General features: G+C 39.1%; 1 protein-coding gene across 4 annotated transcripts in view; it reads left to right on the plus strand.

Moving 5' to 3' along the window:
• The window catches only part of LOC122553709, a 117,131-nt gene that overhangs the window by 37,669 nt on the left and 57,430 nt on the right, over nt 1-22,032 (plus strand). For 3 of the 4 annotated variants that reach the window (XM_043697935.1, XM_043697947.1, XM_043697968.1), the window contains 5 exons: nt 2,733-2,776; nt 8,371-8,448; nt 11,227-11,423; nt 16,887-16,951; nt 18,242-18,348. In XM_043697935.1, the coding sequence (XP_043553870.1) occupies nt 2,733-2,776; nt 8,371-8,448; nt 11,227-11,423; nt 16,887-16,951; nt 18,242-18,348 (491 nt within the window). Of the gene's footprint in view, nt 1-2,732; nt 2,777-8,370; nt 8,449-11,226; nt 11,424-16,886; nt 16,952-18,241; nt 18,349-22,032 lie in introns of those variants that run through there. The other variant, XR_006312799.1, reaches the window with a different exon arrangement.

The following is a 22,032-nucleotide window of genomic DNA, read 5'->3' on the forward strand; positions in this document are numbered from 1 at the left end:
GGTGGAGTCTGTTTGGAGGTGGCGGAAATGTCGGCGGATGATTTGGTTTATGCGAAGGTTGGTAGGGTGGAAGGTGAGCACCAGGGCCGTTCTGTCCTTGTTGCGGTTGGAGGGGTTGGGTCTGAGGGCGGAGGTGCGGGATGTGGACGAGATGCGTTGGAGGGCATCTTTAACCACGTGGGAAGGGACATTGCGGTCTCTAAAGAAGGAGGCCATCTGGTGTGTTCTATGGTGGAACTGGTCCTCCTGGGAGCAGATAAGACGGAGGGAGAACCTTTAAGCTAATTAAAATGGGGGACAGGCCAGGAGGGGGAACCCAGTGGCTTACAAAGCAAAAGGATATGGCAGCATTACAGGGCAACTGTTCTGATAATGATACCCAGAGTGAGACAGGAAGGCACTGAGCGTACAAAAAACACAGCAAATAGGGTCAAAGAGGTGAAAATAATAAAAGACCAAATTAATGACTTTTTGCTTAAAAGTCCACAGTATTCTAAACAAAATTAATGGCACAAATGAGGTTCGTGGATATGCTCTTAGTGCCATTGTGGAGATATGATTCCAAGGAAGTCAAAGCTGGAAACTAAATAGAACTAATATATTAAAGCTGGGGCAGCATGGTGGTTCAGTGGTTAGCACTGCTGCCTCACTGTGCCAGGAACCAGCCTTAGTCAGTCAGCCAAGTTGGAGTTTTCATGTTCTCCCTGTTCTGTGTGGGTTTCCTCTGGGTGCTCTGGTTTCTGCTCACAGCCCAAAGATGTGCAGGTTACGTGGATTAGCCATAGTCCCAATTTCACCAATTGTTCCTCATAAGTGAAATGTCTCATCACTAGAACCATTCTTGTATACCTCCTGCACATTCTCCAAAGCATTCACATCCATTCTGTAGTGTGGCTCCCAGAACTGTGCACAATGCCCCAGGTAACCAATGTCTTAATGTAAGTTCACCATTAACTCCCTGCTTTTGTACTTTATGACCATATTAATTAGCCTGGAATCCCCTATGCTTTACTCACAGCTGAACCTGTCTGAGGTTTCTCTGCTCCTGCACACCCTTTGGAATATGGTTTTTATTTTAAATCGTCTCTCCATGTTCTTTATACAGAAGTGCATCATCTCACTTTTTTCTGCTGATCTTCAACTACCACCTCTCTGCCTATTCCACGAATGTGTCAATAAACTTCTGAAATTCTACATTGTCTTCCTCCAGTTTACAATTCTCCCAAGTTTTGAAATTGTTTCCTGGAGGAACAAGAGTTCCAATACTATCCCTTTGGGGACGACTACTACAAAACTTCTTTGGCCCAAACACCCAATAACCATTACTCTGTTTCCTATGCCATAACAAATTTAAGTACACTTTGCTACTATTCCATTTATCCCATGATGTATAACTTTCCTCACAAGTTTGTTATGTGACACGATGTGGATGATAGAAAGCATTTGTTGGGACAATAAAGATGATGCAGAATCAAAATTGTTCTGACATTCAGCTATAAACAACTTCTGTTCAATATAACCAACTAGATCGTGTTGATCACAATGCACATCAGATTTTATTGAGTTCTTAAGCATTGAAATGACGAGTTCGACAGATTGGTTTTATTGCTGTAGTCCTGAACTGAATTTGATCCCTTGGTCCTTCCTTGCATATTGGATGATTTTTTTTTGCCAAATGCATTGAATTCTAAATATAAGCAGAAATTCAAATTGCATTCTTGAGATCAGTTGGGTTTAAAGTTTCTCAGCTGTAGTTCTAGGATGGAAATTTTTACTCAGGAGACTTAAGTGCCCTGTCTTTTGCCTTCCACGTTTCTTGGAGAAACTATACATCCATTTATGTTTATTGTTTTAATTTACACTTCATTTCTGAAACATAATGTACTTTATTGAGACATTTCCAAATGAAGTCCTATTACATTTTTCTATAATTAATATTAGGCTTGCCTTTCTAGCTCCTCAGTGACTCAGTGGTAAAAGCATCACTTGGTGCGTTTCTGCCTAATATAGAAAGGGTGCCAGCTTCAGTTCAAGTCACAACACAAAGCTTCCCATGGAGACAATGACAAATCAGTCCTTTATCTTCATGTTTTTAAATTTCAGATTTTATGTACTTAAGTTTTGTGTCAAATAAATTAAAATAAATTTCGACAGTTTTTTAAAAGCTATTTGTTACCTGATACCAGGTTATAGTCCAACAGGCTGATTTGAAATCACAAGCTTTCAGAGTGCTGCCCCTTCGTCTAGTGAAGTTCACCTGGCCCCTTCACCTGATGAAGGAGCAGCTATCCAAAAACTTGTGATTTCAAATAAACCCGTTGGAACACAGCCTGATGTTGTGTGACTTCTGACTTTGTCCACCCCAATCCAACACCAGTACCTTTACATCATGTACACATTACTCATCTCAGTAATATCTTGTTTGGTTGCTCAGAAGTGGAATACATGATTACAGTTACAAAAGTTTTGTTATCTTATCAAGAGTTGGAGCCAATTGCTGATTAGAGCATGTTTAGCTGTAGATTTACATGTTTGTACTCATCCATTATCCATTCTCAAAACAGTTGTAAGTTGTTACCTTGAGACAATATATCACTAATTGTGCAGTATTTTGTTTTTGCAACTTGTATTACTGGATCAACAAGTTTTCCTTCATTCCTGTGTATTGTATTTTCACTTTTAATTTTGTTTCTGGAATTTTGGTAATATCCTGAGTTTATGTTTTATTGCAGTTTGGCTGGAAGCAAGATGAGTTTGATCTGTTGGCTGCTGGAAGGTAAAGCTTTTTCTGTGTTTTGTCTTTCTGTTTTGGGATTACATGTTTTCATTTTAAAAATTATCTTTTCTTAGAGACATTATTACCGCCATCATGTTGTTTGAAAGGTGCTCGCTTGGGAAATTACTCCTGTTAAAAATGTTTTCATTTTGTTCATTTTACTTAAAAATAACTTGCATGTTAAAATATTTGAAATTGATCACATGATATAGTAAGAACACTATTGATCTCTCTCAGATGCAGTTTAAAATATTATGCATATTTGAAGAGAACAACTGATTTATCACTAGTCTTTTATTCTTTAATTACTGTTTAATCAGCCTGCACATACCCCAGCAGTATTGTCATGGTACTGTGCATCTCCAAACTTCAGTGGTATTGTCATTGATTTACAGATGCCATAAAGTTAACCAGCCTGTATAAAACACACATTTGATACAACAAGGAGGAATCTTCTTTGAATAATATACTGCCTCGTTTCATGAAAGAGCTTACCTTGATACTAATCTGGTGTCACTTAGTTATATCACTTAATGTCTAATCTCTGTAGTTCCATACAATTGGATAATAGATCATTATACTTCTAAAATTTTTAAAATTAATGTATTTTTTGAATCACCTTGTTCAGAGATCTTATTATACACCTCTGGAGCAGGTGGGAATTGAACATAATTATATTTGTAACTTTAAATTGTCTAGCTAGGTTGGATAATGGCATTAAAATTGGTCATTAAAACTTAAACACTTGATTTGTAGCTTAGTGTTGATGGAAGTAGCAATAGGTATATTTTGATCCTGTAGCTAGTGCTCATGTTCCATTATTTTCCATGGACTAAAATTATTGCAGTTAACAACTAGGACATGAACAATTTTAATATATAATTTTATGGAGCTATTAATATAATGAAGTGTGCCAAGGTACTTCACAGAAACATTATAGAACAAAATATGACACTGAGCTGCTTAAGGAAATATTGCAGCAGTTGATTGGTCAAAGAGAGAATTTGTAAAGGAGTTAAGTAAGGTAAAGAGACAGAAAGTCATAAGGAGGGAAATCCGGAATTTAGAGCCTAGGTAACTGAAAGCATAACTGCCAATGGTGGAGCCAATGGATAAAATTGAGGATGCACAAGAATTAGAGGCATGCAGATATCTCTAAAAATTGCAGAGTTGTAGAGGATTACAGAAATAAGTGAGGGGGTAGATGTGGTGAGGTCCAGCCTTGGAAAGATTTTAAGCATAACTATAAAATTAATCTGTTAAGCTTTACTGAGAGCCATTGCAAGTCTGCAAGTAATGAAATGATAGGGGAATAGCACTTGCTATAAGTTAAATCATGGGCATCAGAGTTTTGGATGACTTCAAGTTTATGGAGGGTAGAATGTAAGGGGTCAGCCAGAAATGTGTTGGGATAGTCCGAGTTTAGAGGTGACATAATAAAAAATGAGGTTTCAGCAGTTGATGAGCTGAGACAGGCAATGCTGGGCAGTATTGCAGAGGTTGAAATAGGTAGTCTGAGTGGTGGTGCAACATGATCAAAGTCTTTGCAATGCTGAATGAATTTGGTGCTGAAAGTATATTACACTTCCTGTTTTGAGATTAATCCATTCTATAGTATTGTCATCAGAAACCTGAATGAATTACACTTGGTTAAAGGTTTTCTCCCTTAGTACCTTTTCAAGAAAGGATACTGTTAAATATGCTTTGCAGGTTTTTTAAAAAATGAAACAGAACATTTGTCAAGAATTAAATTATCGTAGTCACCTGTCTTTCTGAGTGTGATTTGCTCATTTTTCCACCGCATACCTTGGTTTTTCCCTCCCATTATTACTCTAATTTAGGATGAGATTTCTTATTCTGAATGCACATATTTCCTTGCCAGTAATGTAGATGAATGTCTCTGTTGAATGTTCCTTATAACTTGTTGAAAATAGCCATTAAACTGCAAATGGGAACAACCCAACAAAAGGTTTCCTGTGTTCCTTGTGTGGTACTGCCTGCCCCTTTGATCAGAATCTTGATGACCTGGTGGAGATTGACCCCGTAGATTAGCAGATACTATGAGCATAACCCTTTATTTCAAGAACAAATAGGTATAATTTTCAACTTTCAGCAATAACTGAAAGCAGGAAATATTAGATTGGCTGCTTATTGTACATTCACCCAACATTTCTTTGAATACAATATCATCATATAAAAGCTACAAAAAACCTCCCATAAGTTGTTTGTCCATTATAGAGCATCAATAGAAGCAAAAATAGAAGCTAAGAAAGACACTGTGTGAGATATATTTAGGAAGCTAGTTGAGGGTTTTAAGTTACGTTAGAGTCCTAATAAAGATTGTATAAGACTTTTATTGCAATAAACAAGCAAACTAACCAACAACTAATTCAGATAATCAGTCAAAGATGGAATGTTGCTTATTAATAGGCAGCAGGATAGGATACATTCATGTGCTGGAACCATTTTCTGTAAACAAGGAATTAATCAAGCCTTGCATCTTTTTTGAAATACTTGGAAGTTTGGATTACTTTTAGTTCCCTACTGCTTTCTTTATTACAAATTCTTAGTTAATTAGGATAGACGTATCAACCAATCATCACTCTTTTCTTCTGGACTGTAAATTGATGTGATCTTTTGAAATTTGGCATTCTTGCATTTGTCCTGATGAGTGCAAGACAAGCTTTGACAACTCTCTTTTCAGCAATATTGTTTTTCTTACAAACGAATAATTTGAAAGTTAATGTAACTATTAAACAGTATTTAGTTTGCATTGTAAGACCTGTCATGATCAAGTCTGGAGCAGTAAATAAGTTTTCTTTTCTTCAAACCCAGGTTTGGTATGATTTTAATTGCTTTGGTACAATTTTAGTTGTTCTACCATTGTGACTATGCTTTCAGTTGTCTAGGCCTTAAACTCTGGAATTCCTTCCCTATACCTTTCCAACTCTCTACCTTAATTTCCTTTTGTTAAACAAATGTGATTATTTTCCCCTTCAATATATGATTGAATATGGATTAAAGTTATGAAGAAGCAAGCCAGACAGCCCTCATTTGGTTAATCAACACTAAGGAGTTATTGGAAACTCACTGAAGCAAAGTATAAAATTTGTTCAAAAGAGGAAAACCTATTCTGAATTCCAACACACATAATCATTTGCATGCAAGCAAACCACACAGGATATAGGCTGAGGGAATTGAAAAGCAAACTATGTGTACAAGATCAGGGAATTGTACATTGCACTGTTGATGTTAGAGCTCTGGTAAGGTTTGCGATTGGGCTGTTTCAGTTGTTCTCCTGGATGTAGAGATATAAAATAGATTGCTATATCTCAAATGATCACAGTTCACAGTCAGTTTCCTCTCAGGGCTGATCACATTTTCAGAACCAGACATACCATTTCCAAAGAGAGTGAGAGAGATGTTACATTTGTGAGGAGTTCTTCCATGTTACTAATATTACTATTAACTTGATATTTCTCTTTAGTTTTCTAAATCTCCCTTCATATGAACACTTTCTCTCCCCATTTTGTTTAAAGCCCTATCTCCAGCCCTAATTATAGGGTTCATCAGGACACTGATCCCAGCTGATCCCTGTTTTCCAAATATTAGTCCCATTTGAATGGTTTGCTGGACCACTTCAATGCAACTTGAGTGTCAACCACACAATTTTGGACTGGAGTCATGAGTCAATCAGACTGGCTAAAACTCCCATGATCTAAACTAATTTCAACATAGTATGAAATGTTCTTGTCAGTGCTCTAGTAGAATCACTTGTTGTAATGTGGAGCATGACATCATGTCTTACAATCTCAAACCTTTAGGAGGTGCACATCAACTCCACTTGGATTGCTTGCATCTGTTGGGCCTTTCTCTGATCAAACTTAGGATTCCTTTAGAAGACACGCATGATGAAAATGGGTTTTATACCTGTCTTTGTGCTCACAAACACTTTCAGACCAGAGAAAGGAAACATTATACTCTAAGATCTGAGACAATATTTGTGTATAATCTCCTGACACTGAGCATGTGGAGCTAGAACCTGTTCATGTTACAGACTTACATCAATTATCTGAGCATGTAGCACAGCCAACCACAACCTGCCAGTCTGCATAGCATTTTTTTTATATTATTAGAATCATAGAGATATACAGCACAGAAACAGACCCTTTGGTCTAACTTGTTCATGTCGACCAGATATCCTAAATGTATCTCGCGTCATTTGCCAGCACTTGGCCCATATACCTGTTAACCTTCCTATTCATATACCCATGCAGATGCCTTTTAAATTTTGTAATTGTACCAGCTTCCACCACTTCTTTTGGCAGCTCATTCCATACATGCACCACCCTCTGTGTGAAAAAGTTCCCCTGAGGTCCCTTCTAATTCTTTCCCCTCACCCTCAACTTATGCCCTCTAGTTCGTGGACTCCCCCACTCCAGGGAAAACACCTTGTGTATTTACCCTATCTGTAAGGTCACCCCTCAGCCTCCAGCACTCCAGGGAAAACAGCCACAGCCTACTCTGCCTTATCTGTCTTTCAGGAATTTATGATGTGTAAGCCAAGGTCTTTCTTTTCTGCACACCTCTCTGCCATTTATTATGAATTTCTTTGCTTTGTTAACTTTTCCCAACAGGTCTACACATTGAACTACTGACTGATCCAGAGATATTGTCATTCAGAGCTTTATTTTTCCTTATCAGCCATCTAGCCAAGTTTTGTGCCAGTGGGCTTCCATAATGGAATTGGGACTTTGGTTATTGAACAGGTTCTCTGAGGCTCTGGATGTCTGTCAGCTAAACAGAGATGTGAGTGACTAACAATGTGCTCTATGGAGAGCCGTGAAACGCAGGCGTGACCTCCTCAGGAAATCTTTGCCCTCCCTCCTCCTTGCCTTTCCTTGGCTGCTCCAATCGTCCAGCCACACCACATCCAACCTCGAACGCTGCCCTCTTACTCCCTCCAAAAGTTGACTCTCACCCACAAATTTACTTTATTGTTGAACACAGTTCTGAAAGGGGCTGAGGTGCAGCTCCTTGTTCTTTACCTTCCTGTCTGACAACAGGCCAGGACGATAACCTCACAGCCTTGTAAATTGGAAATGGAAGATAACGATGCATCTGTGCCCAACATCACTCACTCCTTGCCTCCCCTTAATAAAGATGCCGTAATGTTGGCATTACATCTTATGAAAGGTACAGTCTAAATCCAGATTAATATTATCTAGATTATACAATGACAGCCTCAGAGGAGCATCCAACTTATATGCCATTTTTCTCATTGCCCACACCAGCCCTGCTTTAATGACATCTTTAAATAGACTGTCAGATTGTGGTAATTCAACACTAACTTTGCATTGATTTTTAGAGATCGTTAAGATTGCTGAAATTAATTTTGTAATACTTCTTGCAGTCAGCAGGGGGAGAAGGTTTCCAAATTTTACTTCAGGATTTGATTTAACACGTTTGCAGAGATGACAGGGATTTTTGAACTGGGTTTTAACTGTGAACATTGGATTTTCATTTTGTTTACCTCACAAATATGTGTGTTTCTAAGCTTTACAGTACATAATACTTTTTAATTTTGTGTTTAGTCTTGCAGGTCACCTGATAGAATGTGGAGCCCAGTCTACAGGTGGAATATTTACTGATTGGCACCGAGTTCCTGACTGGTATTAAACTGATCTTTACGTTTTCCTCCCAAAAAAAACAGACCCTCTTTTCTTGATTTAAATATATGCTTAATGTCTTTATAACCATCATCCAATCCTAGATTAAAAACATAGCAACTTATATCTTTTAGACTGTTACCTTGTTGTTTTTAGATTGTATAAATGAACCAATGTAAACTTCATAGAAATTACTTTTTATATGTAATTGTATACTGGAGTATTTTTGGCTTATTTAATAACTTGAAAAGGAATTTATGATATAAATATATTACAAATTTGAAGTTTTATATGGTTATTATGTTTTGGAACTGTTTCTTTAATTCAGGGTAAAATGGAGGAATGAGGGGTCATATGATGTTTTCTGTCTTCATTCCAGCAACAAGCTTGGTTTTTAAGGGGGCCCAACTTGTTTTACTGGGGGGAAAGAAATATAAGAGATTCAAACCTACAGACACACATGCCCCTCAAAACATGTATGGATTTGCCACACATCCACAGTACCAAAGTATACTCCCCAAAACATAACCCACATGGTTCCTCATGCTCACCTTGGCTAATGTATGCTCTCCACAAATACTTCCCATTCCATTCATGTCCTTCATGGAAACGTAGAAAACTGGAGCAGGAGTAGGCCATTCAGTCCTTGAGCCTGCTGCACCATTCAACATGATCATCGTTGATCATGTACCCTGATGATGCATAGTACCCTGCTCATGCGTTAAAAGAAATTCCCCCAAGTACTTCCCATGGTCCTTCTCGCCTGCCTATGACAGGCTATGATCATTAAACAATACTCTTGACCCTTCTTGACCTTGCTCAGGTATACTCTTCCAAACAGCAACGCATGACTCTCTTCTTTCCCATGCCACAGTATGTCCCTCCTCCCACTCCACATGGCCCCTTACGTCCCTTCACCACCACACCATGTAAGACACCTGCATGTCAATTCACCCACTATCCACTGTATAGAAGTATAAACCCTATAGTGACCAAGCGATGTGTAAAATAAAGCTATTTTTAAAAAATCGAAAGTCTGCACCAAGTTAAAGCCATTAGTTTTTTTGAAGCTCCATTCATTGCTCCCAATACAGTGTCAATCTCCAGACCCTTTAAAGACCTATTATGTTTTTTGGCTGACAGCTGGACAACAATTAGCCTGTAGGATAGCTGTGCTCTGCAACAGAGAAAAGGAAGGAAAGAATTAAAGAGAAAAAACAAGTCCCATGCCTCAAAATGCTGTCTTTGTTATTTATTGTATAAATTAACCCACATTGTGACTGAAGAGACCAGATTTGTGAGGATTTAAATGATTTTGGAAGATTTGTCTAGCTTGCGTTAAAGGAGGAAGACTCAGAGTAACTCACCCCATGAAAGTCAGTCATAGGAAAGGGAAGAAGGCTATTGGAAATGGAAAATAGCTTTGGACTGATTCTGGGAAAATTATGTGTCTGCTTAAGGGATGAAATTTAACCATGGTGAAGGAAGTCTGGTCATTTTAAAAGTAGAACGGGGAAACTTTCCTGAAGTTTTAAGTATAAATTGCCGATAAAAATAGCATTTTGTCAATGTTGCTTTTAGTTTGATTATAAGTCTCAAAATTTGAAATCTTATGAGATATTTTCTGTAAGTCACTGGAATTCAAAACTCTTTTTAAAACTTGTATCTTCTCAGATTTACTTAACAAACGTGAGACTCCCTAATTTGGTTTTAAATAAGACTTTGCTATTATACATGTAAGAATGTCATTTTTATGACTATCTTTTTAGTTATGGTTATTTCTGACCACCTTCCATATCTTTTGTTTTCCTGATTTTTAATGTTTGATGTATCCTACATTACATAATGAACTAGAAATTATAAGAGAAATCTAACCATTTGTGATGAACAGTTGTGTTGGTGATGTCAATGCTTATCCTTTCCTGATCCATCCAAAACAACGCAAGAGTTTATTGTCTCTGGTAGTCTCAAAAAATTGTGAAAACCCAGTAATATTCCAGGCTCTGGAAATTCTAGGTACTTGAAACAGAAATTTTGAGGAATAGAGGGTCGACATATGTTAAATATCAGATGCTATGTTGAACTGCATAGATCAAGACAATCCCACCCTGGATTCCAGTGCCTGGAAATCCCAAACGCATTGTTCTATTGAGAGATCGGTATACCTCCTTGAGAACAGGCATAGGCTATTAAAAGTTGCCTTTTCATGGCTGGTCTGACAATCTGCTGCTGAAGTTGTAGCAGAAGATTAATAGAATTAAGCTGCTTTCAGGAAAGGAAGTAGCAAGGAAGTTGTTTAATTGCTCACATTGTTACAAAAATACACCTGCATGGCTATCACTTGAGAGCATGAACAGGGCAATTTTTGATGCCAGATATCGAAGACTTAATGCCTGAGTTCAAACTTGAAGGATGACCATTTCTGAGGCACCAAAAAGTTGCACTGCTTCTGGAGCTTCTGTTTGAAAGGAAAGCCAAAAAGTAACTAAGGAGTATTATATATCATAATCAGAATAGTAACGAAGCATAAATGTTCAGAATATGAGGGAACAGCATTGAAACCATCATGCTCATCAGGATCTGGTAATTTTAAAAAAATCTGTTCTCATCTAATATCCTGGTAAGCAGTGTATGGAGTTCCTCTTTGAATTGTACAATTTGTTCAGCCTTTGAATATGTTAGTTTTTTTACATTTTAGTTTTTTTAATGCGCTTATATTGCTTTCTTAACTTGAATAAAAACTGCCACTCTGTTTAACTCTACATCTCATCCATTGTCTAGGGATAACATTGGTTTTCCAGTGGTTGAGTGTTCCTCTGATGGAAGTTTTGTCCTTTCTAAACCACCTAAAACAGGAGGATTGGTTTCATTTGGTACTGTTGCTGAACAGCTCGTCTATGAAATAGGTGACCCCCGACGTTACCAATTACCTGATGTCATCTGTGATTTCTCCCAGGTCACCCTGTCTGAAGTGCCAGGTGTGCAATTTCTATCACCACTTTCATGTACATAGAGCTAACTATATTTTAAATTGATATTATTGCAGTCTACGAATATTCATTTAAAATTGTAACTTGTGCATAAAAGACCTCCGTATCACGAAAACGTGGAAAAAGAGCGAATTTCAAATTTTAACATACATATGTTGAGATGAGTTTTGGCATTTGCAAATTTATTTCCTTTGGGCAAAACTCCACAGCACAAAAGCTCCAGTAGCGATCGACTCGAAAGACATGAAAAAGTTAATTTTAATATTTTTTAATCATCATAATTAAAAAAGCATTCTTGGAACAAAATATATTGCCTTAACCTTCTGTGAATGGTATAGTTAATATCTACCATGTGATATTCAATATATGTTTTGGATGCAGACACAGGGAGAATGTGCAAACTCCACACAGTTGCCTGAGGCAGGAATTGAACCTGGTTCTCCGGCACTGTGAGGCAGCAGTGCTAACCACTATGCCGCCATGCCACCCACAGACAACATACCATTTCACCAAACTAACAATAAAACTATGTACTTTGGACTAAAGAATGTAGAGTTTTGCACTTACCCTTACCTGGAACTGCGTTATGGCATACACATAAATAACAGGGAACACTTTAGCCTTATCATTGTTTTGACAGGAGGAACTGAACTTCTCTTGTCCACTTCTCTTGTCACTTCTCTTACAGGATAGAAGCCACTTTTTAGTGGCTGGCTTTCCTTCTGTGAATGTAATTGCAGGAACAGTTTGACCACTAATCCTGATGATTGGTGATATTATGTACATAGGATGAAACAGACCATTCAGCCCAACCAACCTATGCCAGTGTGATTTAGTGAGGTTACAAATGGAAAACAAATTTAAAGTTAAATTCAATTGTTTGTATTTGAGTGCTTTTTTGAGAGATTTTACTTTATATGTCACTACTTTTATTGGAATAATTCTGCCAAACAGTTTAGAAAACTTTCCCCTGTTAAGTTTTTTGAAGAAAAAGTGCCAAAGTACAGTACAGTACAGTACTATTGGCCAGAAGGTACAGTGAGGTCGATAGGTTGCCACCATTGAAAAGTAGTCCCTTCGGAAAAGGAGTGCCACTTGATCTATTTACCAGGCTCTAGCAAAAGGGTTTTGCTTGCCAGGACTTTTGAAAATGTACAACATGGGTTTTGGTCTAGATTTGTGCTCCAAGTGCCCATGAATGGATGGAAATTCTAGCTCAAAATTCTTTTCCCATTTACCTAATTTTCTTTGTTTCTTTGGGAGTTGTTGATTCCTTCTCAGTGGAAGCTTAATTTGAGCAAATTTGAAATATTATCAATATGTTATTAAGAATCTTCTGAATGTGAGCACTTAACAGCCCACCTTCCTGTTGTGACCATTTTCATATAACTTTATATATCAACATTTAATTTATAATTGGAGTTATGTAAACATAATGAGAATTTCCAATGTAAACACTTCTCTGTCAATGTGTAGATACAGGGCTCCCAGCAGGAGATTCTCTCAGCTCTCAACTTTTTGACCTCTTCACTTTTAACCCCTGTTCCTTCACTGATAGCCCAGTTGCTAACTGTTCCTCAATGAGGTATCTTTCTGCTGCCACACTCTGGATCTCTCAACCCCACCCAATTGCCGACCCCTACTCAAACCCCAATCCCAACTTCAGCACTTTTCATGATCCTTCCCAGCTCTCTTACCCACATGCCATCTCCGTGAGCAATGTCCTGAGAGCTCTACGATCAACAAAAATATTAACATTGATAGTGAGTGAATTGTATCATCATCCCATTTCCTGTGGTTAACAAGCCCTTAACTATGAGTGGCCTGTAATTATTTTAGATGCAGCCAGCTGTTGGGGATAATTAAACTAACAAACGGTACGATAAGAGCTGCACGTTCCACTTTTCACCCGACCAGGTGAAGTTTATTTTGGGATCTGAACTACAACTGAACCCTCCGCTTCTTAATGAATGAGTTCATAGCATTTAAACTCTCGCTGAACTTGTACATGAACTTTTTTTATTTACATGCTGTCAAAATAATAAAGTGGGAAAAATGCAGAAGTTTTGTTTTAAAAATTGGTACTCAGATAGTGAAACAGAATGTGCTCTTATTTGGGAAACGATTGCTGTTTACTGTGAGCTATCACCAATGTAAACATTTGTTTAAGCAGTACTGTAAGCATTTAATATGCATTTAACACGATTCTGTTCTCTGAAATCAATGCAAAACTTGATATTTTTCTAACTGTAAACATCCACTTAGAATCATAGAGATGTACAGCATGGAAACAGACCCTTCGGTCCAACTCGTCCATGCCGACCAGTTATCCCTACCTAATGTAGTCCCACTTGCCAGCACTCGGCCCATATCCCTCTAAACCCTTCCTGTTCATATATCCATCCAGATGCCTTTTAAATGTTGAATTGTACTAGCCTCCATCACTTCATCCGGCAGCCCATTCCATACACTCTGTGTGAAAAGGTTGCCCTTAGGTCTCTTTTATATCTTTCCTGTCTCACCCTAAACCTGTGCCCTCTAATTCTAGACTCCACCACCCCAGGGAAAAGACTTTGTCTAGTTATCCAATCCATGCACCCCATGCTTTTATAAACATCTATAAGGTCACCTCTCAGCCTCTGATGTTCCAGAGTAAACAGCCCCAGCCTATTCACCCTCTCTCTACAACCCTGGCAACGTCGTTGTAAGTCTTTTCTGAACCCTTTCAAGTTTCACAACATCCTTCTGATAGTTAAAAATCACACAACACCAGGTTATAGTCCAACAGGTTTAATTGGAAGCACACTAGCTTTCGGAGCGACGTTCCTTCATCAGGTACTTCTGATAGGAATGAGACCAGAATTGCACGCAATATTCCAAAAGTGGCCCAACCAATATCCTGTAACATGACCTCCCGACTCCTGTACTCAATACTCTGACCAATAAAAGAAAACATACCAAATGTATGCTTTCCAACTGTCCTATCTACCTGTGACTCTACTTTTTAAGAGCTATGAACCTGCACTCCAAGGTCTCTTTGTTCAGCAACCCTCCCTAAGACCTTACTCCCTAAGTCCTGCTAAGATTTGCTTTCCTAAAATGCAGCATCTCACATTTATCAAACTTAAACTCCATCTGCCACTCCTCGGATCATTTGCCCATCTGATCAAAATCCCGTTGTAACCTGAGATAACCTTCTTCGCTGTCCACTACACCTCCAATTTTGGTGTCATCTGCAAACTTACTAACTATACCTCTTATGCTCTCATCCAAATCATTTGTATAGTGATGAAAAATAGTGGACATAGCAAAATTCTGATACTTTAAGACAGTGATAGATCACTTGTGTTTGCATCTCCATGGTAAGATCTAAGAAGGGAAAATAATTCTGTATAACTTTCATATAATGAAAAAGTACTTTCAGGTGCCAATATGACTCCAAAGTTTGGCCCTTGTCTGATTCAAGGGAATTGTAAAAGTAAACATTGTGAAATTCTACCAGTGGAAATTTTTGCCCAGATTGACCTGACATTATTTGAATATGTCTTCAGTGGTGATTCAAACTATGCTTAAAAGTACCTATGGCCTTTTGGGTCGGTTGGTACATGATAAAGCTACCCAGAGCTAGAGGAGCAAGAACAGGGCATTTAGTTCCTCTGTTCTGTTCCACCATGTGAGGCAAAAGTCACTGATCTGTGATCTAACTCCATAAGTCAACCTTCGCTCATTTCCCTTAATATCTTGAAATAACAAAAATTAATTGATCTAATGTGAATTGCTTTTTGAGGAAATAAGTTCCGAACTTGTACCCCATCTCATGTTTAAAACTGTTCCTTAATTTCCTTCTTGAAAGGTTTGACTTTTTAAACAATGCCCTCTCAAGCTAGACTCTTCAACATGCACCCAACCCAATGGAACTGAGAAAGTCTTATTGATGAAATGTTACGTCACAGGGTAATTTAAACCAGCAACATAGAAGAGATTCACCCCACGCTGTAATCTGTGAAAATTTGAGAGGCAAAAAACCGTCCCTAAGTCGCTATTTACTGGACAAAAAAAATTTAAGGACTTTATTCTTTAAGTCTAACAGAGAATATTAACTCACAACAATTGACAACTCCTTTCTCTGAACTTATCTTTTACCTTCCCCTAGTGGGCGGCATGGTGGCACAGTGGTTAGCACTGTTGCCTCACAGAGCCAGAGACCCAGGTTCAATTCCTGCCTCAGGCGACTGACTGTGTGGAGTTTGCACGTTCTCCCCGTGTCTGCGTGGGTTTCCTCCGGGTGCTCCGGTTTCCTCCCACAGTCCAAAGATGTGCAGAGCCAGGTGAATTGGCCATGCTAAATTGCCCGTAGTGTTAGGTAAGGGGTAAATGTAGGGGTATGGGTGGGTTTCGCTTCGGCGGGTCAGTGTGGGCTTTTTGGGCCGAAGGGCCTGTTTCCACAGCGTAATGTAATCTAATCTAATACTAGTCTGATAAAAACCCTCGATTAAGATTGACAAAAAATTCAAATTTCAAAATCAGCCAGCTTTCGAATCTTCTCTTTGTGTCTTCTCTGTATATTTTCTCTCCAGGTCGGTGTTGATTTTTTTTTGCAAACTCCTTCCCCACACAGGTATCTCTGAGAGAGTTCTTACTAGCAGCCTACATCTGTTGGTCTTTTGGCAGTTCGCTTTGCCATTCTGGGTAACTGTTCAAAATGTCTGTTATTTATACCCCAAAACATCCAATCCTTGCATTGATTTTAATATTGTCAAAATACTAAGTTCAACTTGATTGCATATGGTATCTTGGGGCATAATTTAAACCAACTGACTGAATTGGAATTTGTTTTTGTCTCGTAACAACACAGGTATGGCTAGCTGTTTGATCAAATGATCTATTTTAAATTTTCCAGTACTCTGTGTGTTTCTCTAAGTCCTTGCTAGCTTTTCAACTCTCTTAAAGGTACAGTACCCCTTACACCTTCATAACAGAAATAAGCCTTACAGTTGTATTCTGAACACACTTAAAATATACAAATGCGAAACAGATTTCTGCATATTGTGCTTGTTCCCAAGCAATATAAACAAAATATTTAAGCTGTGTCTCCAGTTACTGATTTCAGACCAAGAAGGACAATATGATCATAACTTTAGGTACAGTAATGTTTCTTAGTTTCAAAATTAAATTGTGATTTTTTTTCTGCTAATGTAGATTTATTACTTGGCCTCATGATTTAAAGGAAATTTGGCATTTATTAAAAACATTCGTACTGATCATGTGAGGAAATTAATTTTTTTTCATTTATGAGTATCTTGTAAAACTTTGCTAAGTTCTATAGTACTTCTTCAGATGTGTAAACGTACGATAAAACATATTTTTATTTATATGACAAAGCCATTTCACATTGTTTTCCTGTGACGGTGTACCAAAACTAAAACAAACTGCTTTTACTGTTATTTGCAGATGTAGAAGGTGGAGCAGTACGGGTTCAGGGAGCAAGGGGATTGCCTCCATCTGACAATTACAAGGTGCTGTGCAAGTATTTAGCAAAATGTATGGCAGTTACAAGCATGATTAAGTCTATAATACAAGTATAGGGAGGTAATGGCCAACTGGTATTAGAGCTAGACTGTTAATACAGAGACTTGGACAATGTTCTGGGGGCAAGAATTCTATCCCACCATGGCAGATAGTGGGATTTGAATAAATGAAAAATCTGTAATTAAGGGTCCAATGAAGCCATTGTAGATTGTCAGAAAAGAGCATCTGGTTCACTAATGCCCTTAGTGGAGAGAAAGGGGTTTTCCTTACATGAGCTGGCCTGCATGTGACTGCAGACTCACAGCAGTGTGGTTGCACCTTGACTATCGTTTTGGTAATTTCAGGATGGCCAAAAAATACTGGCTTAACCAGCGATGCCCACATCCTGTGAATGATTTTAAAAAAGAATAAATCAGGGAATTTTAAAAAAAGACATTATATCAGGATTGATTATGACCTGTGTGAGAATGATCTATGTGTTTTTGAAAAATAATGATGATGCATTTTGTGGAAAATGATAATGTTTGCAGAACAATGAAACATGTAGAAGGCAATCAGGCACTATGTAAAGGATGGTTACATGTAAAGTGTTGTGCTCAGAACAAACTGCACTACGCAATGACTTACGATTTTGGATAAATGTGACAACCAGTTTGTACACAGCAAGCCCCCACCAGTGGCATTAAGACTAATATCCAATTTATCTATTTTATGTGGTGCTGATTGAGTAAGGGATATTGGTCAGCCCACAATGATAAAGCTATGTTCTTCAAGTAGTAAGTGTTCGCCTATATACTGAATTGTGTTTGAAAAAAATATAAAATTTAATTTTTCTGATTGATCTCTTATTTTTAGTGATGGCCCTATATTTTTGCACTTTCTTCTTAACAGACTCAAATACGAGTAGATGTTATTTTTCCTGGTTTTGCTTTCTGAAAACCTTGTGTAACTTGTAATAATTCACTTACATCTTGATCATCTTTGCTTTCTTGTAAAGAGTCTGATTTTTCTTTCTCTCTTTTCATGAAAATGCCTCCTATCCCTGGTGTTATCTTAATGAGTTTCTTCCACATTTATCCACAGCCAGACCATGCCAATTTCTGTGCACTTGCATCTTGTATTATGTTCCATTGCTTTCCTTCCTCTTGATCATTCCTCACTCTATAATAGTTTGAATTTAAATGATTACAGCATGCTGCAATGACATTGTTTTTTTATTAACAACTGACATCAGAATTTGTTCTTTATATTTTTTTTTTGAATTACTTGGTATTTAGGTTTGTGCTACATATTTGGATGGGTACCGAGCCACAGCTGTCTGCCCAGTTGGAGGATCTCGAGCTGTAGAAAAGGGAAGAAGAACAGCAGAAAGTATTTTGAAGAGGTACGTTAAAAAAAATCAGATAAATCATAGGATCCCTACAGTGTGGAAGCAGGCAGTTTGGCCCAATGAGCCCACACTGCTTGAGGTGCATTTGTTTTAATGCAAGAAGTATACTAGGTAAGGCAGACAAACTTAGGGCTTGGATTAGTACCTGGGAGTATGATGTTATTGCTATTACTGAGACTTGGTTGGCAACTAAATATCCCAGGATATTGATGCTTCAGGCGGGATAGAAAGGGAGGTAAAAGGGGTGGACGAGTTGCATTACTGGTCAAAGAAGATATCATACCTGTACTGAAGGAGGGCACTGTGGAAGATATGAGTAGTGAGGTAATATGGGCAGAGCTCAGAAATAGGAAAGATATGATAACAATGTTGGGAATGTACTACAGGCCTCCCAATAGCAAGCAGGAGATAGAGGTATAAATACGTGGAGAGATCAGAGAAAGATGTAGGAGCAACAGGGTGGTGGTGATAGGAGATTTTAATTTTTCTAACATTAACTAGGATTCACCTAGTGTTAGATGTCAGCATGGAGCAGAATTTGTAAGGTGCATCCAGAAGGATTTTCTAGAGCAATATGTGAGTCGTGCAAATTGGGAAGGGGCCATACTAGATCTAGTGTTGGGCAATGAACCCGGCCAGGTTATTGAGCTTTCAGTAGGGGATTACTTTGGGAATAGTGATCACTGTTCCATAACTTTTAGAATACTCATGGACAAAGACGAGAGTGGTCCTAAAGGCAGAGTGTTAAATTGGGGGGAAGGCCAACTATACCAAAATTCGGCAGAAACTGGGCAATATAGATTGGGAGCACCTGTTTGAAGGGAAATCCACATTTGATATACAGGAGGCTTTTAAATAGAGTTCAGGAGAGGTATGTTCCTGTAAAAATGAGGAATAAAAATGGCGAGATTAGGGAACCATGAATGACAGGTGAAATTGTGAGACTAGGTAAGAGGAAAAAGGATGCATACATAAGGTCTAGGCGACTGAAGACAGACAAAGCTTTGGAAGAATATCAGGAATGTAGGACCAATCTGAAATGAGGAAATAAGAGGGCTGAAAAGGGTCATAAGTTATCCTTAGCAAGCAGGGTTAAGAAAAATCCCAAAGCCTTTTATTCGTATATAAGGAGCAAGAATGTAACTAGAGAAAGGGTTGGCCCACTCAAGGACAAAGGAGGAAAGGTATGTGTGGAGTCAGAAAAAATGGGTGAGATTTTAATGAGAACTTTATATTGGTATTCATCGAGGAGAGAGACTTGGTGCATGTTGAGGTTAGGGATAGATCTTTAATTACGGCACAATGGCTCAGTGATTAGCACTGCTGCCTCACAGCGTCAGGGATCCGGGTTCGATTCCCACCTTGAGCGACTGTTTGTATGAAGTTTGCTCATTCTCCCTGTGTCAGTGTGGGTTTCTCCAGGTGCTCCAATTTCTTCCCACAGCGTGCAGGTCAGGTGAATTGGCCATGCTAAATTGCCCATACTGTTAGGTACATTAGTCAGGGATAAATGTAGGGGAATGGGTCTGGGTGGGTTACTCTTCGGCGGTTCGGTGTGGACTTGTTGGGCCGGAGGGCCTGTTTCCATATTCTAGGGAATCTAATCTAATCTACTCAAGGTCAAGTCGGCATAAGAAGGGAAGAAGTGTGTATTCTAAAAGGCATTAAGGTAGACAAGACCCCAGGTCTGGATGGGATCTATCCCAGGTTATTGAAGGATGCGAGAAAGGAAATAGCTGGGGCTTTAACAGACATCTTTGCTGCATCCTTGAACACGGGGGAGGTCCCAGATGACTGGAGAATTGCTAATGTCCCCTTGTTTAAGAAGGGTAACAAGGATAATCCAGGTAAATACAGACCTGTGAGCCTGATGTCAGTGGTAGGTAAGCTACTGGAGGAGTTCCTGAGGGATAGGATATATACCATATGGAAGAAAATGGGCTTATCAGTAATAGGTAGCATGGTTTTGTGCAGGAAGGGTCATGTCTTACAAACCTAATAGAATTCTTTGAAGAGGTGACAAAGTTGATTGATGAGGGAAGGGATGTAGATGTCATATGCATGGACTTTAGTAAGGTGTTTGATAAGGTTCCCCATGGTAGGCTGACGAGGAAGGTAAAGTCGCATGGGTTCCAGGGTGTTCTCGTTAGATGGATAGAGAACTGGCTGGGCAACAGGAGACAGAGTAGTAGTGGAAGGGAGCTTCTCAAAATGGAGACCTGTGACCAGTGGTGACCCACAGGGATCAGTGTTGAGACCATTTTGTTTGTGATATACATAAATGATTTGGAGGAAGGTGTAGGTTGCCTCATTGCAGATGACACTAAGATTGGGGTAGTAGCAGATAGTAAAGGGGACTGTCAGAGAATACAGCAGAAGAAAGATAGATTGGAAAGTTGAACAGAGAAATGGCAGGTGGAGTTCAATCCGGACAAATGCGAGGTGATGAATTTTGGAAGATGCAATTCAAGAGCAAAATATACAATAAATGGAAAAGTCTTGGTGAAAATTGATGTACAGAGAGATCTGCGTGTTCAGATCCGTTGTTCCCTGAAGGTGGCAATGCAGATCAGTAGAGTGGTCAAGGCATACAGAATGCTTTCCTTCATCGGACAGAGTATTGAGTGCAAGAGTTGACAAGTCATGTTACAGTTGTATAAAAATTTAGTTCAGCCACATTTGGAATACTGTGTACAGTTCTGGTTGCCATATTACCAAAAGGATGTGGATGCTTGGAAAGGGTGCAGAGGAGGTTCATCAGGATGTTGCCTAGTATAGAGGGTGCTAGTTATGAGGGGATATTAAGTAGATTAGAATTATTTTCATTGGAAAGATGGCGGTTTGGGGGGGACCTGATTGAGGCCTACAAAATCATGAGAGGTGTAGACAGGGTGGATAGCAAGAAACCTTTTCCTAGAGTGGAGGACTCAATTACTGGGGGTCACAAGTTCAGAGTGAGAGGGGAAAAGTCTAGGGGAGATACGTGGAAAGTTCTTCACACAGAGGGTCGCGGGTACCTGAAATGTGTTACCAGCGGAGGTGATAGGGGCAGGAAGGATAGCATCATTTAAGTTATATCCAGACAGATGCATGAATGGGCAGGGAGCAGAGGGATACAGATACTTTGAAAATAGGATACAAGTTTAGATAGAGGATCTGGATCGGCTCAGGCTTCGAGGGTTGAAGGGCTTATTCCTGTGCTGTAAGGTTCTTTGTTCTTGCCCCTCTGAGGAACATCCCATCCAGACCCTTTCCCTCTACCATTTCCCTGTAACCCTGCATTTCCCATGGCTAATCCTTGTAGAGACCTGCAAAGGACCTCTACTGTTCTTCATCCACAGAAGAATCCATACACTAAACAAACATTTCTTCCTAGCCATATCGGAAATTAAAGACAGTAAGTACCAAAAACTTTCATGTACTTACCCCCACACTCTGGGTTCCTCAACTGTTCCAGAATCTTCCATCGGCCTCCGAAATCACACAGGCGCCATTAACCACGCGGCCTCTGCAGCGCACACGGCAGCAATCACCGCTGTGAACCATGATGTCACTTCCGCCCCCACCAACCTCGCAACCTCCGCGATCGCCGCCCAGACAACCGCCTCCACGATCGCCAGGAAGACCATCGCCGACAGATTCGGGAATAACACTGTCGCCACAGCCACTTCCGCCCCC

The sequence above is a fragment of the Chiloscyllium plagiosum genome, chromosome 1, assembly GCF_004010195.1.
Source record: "Chiloscyllium plagiosum isolate BGI_BamShark_2017 chromosome 1, ASM401019v2, whole genome shotgun sequence".
Lineage (NCBI taxonomy): Eukaryota > Metazoa > Chordata > Chondrichthyes > Orectolobiformes > Hemiscylliidae > Chiloscyllium > Chiloscyllium plagiosum.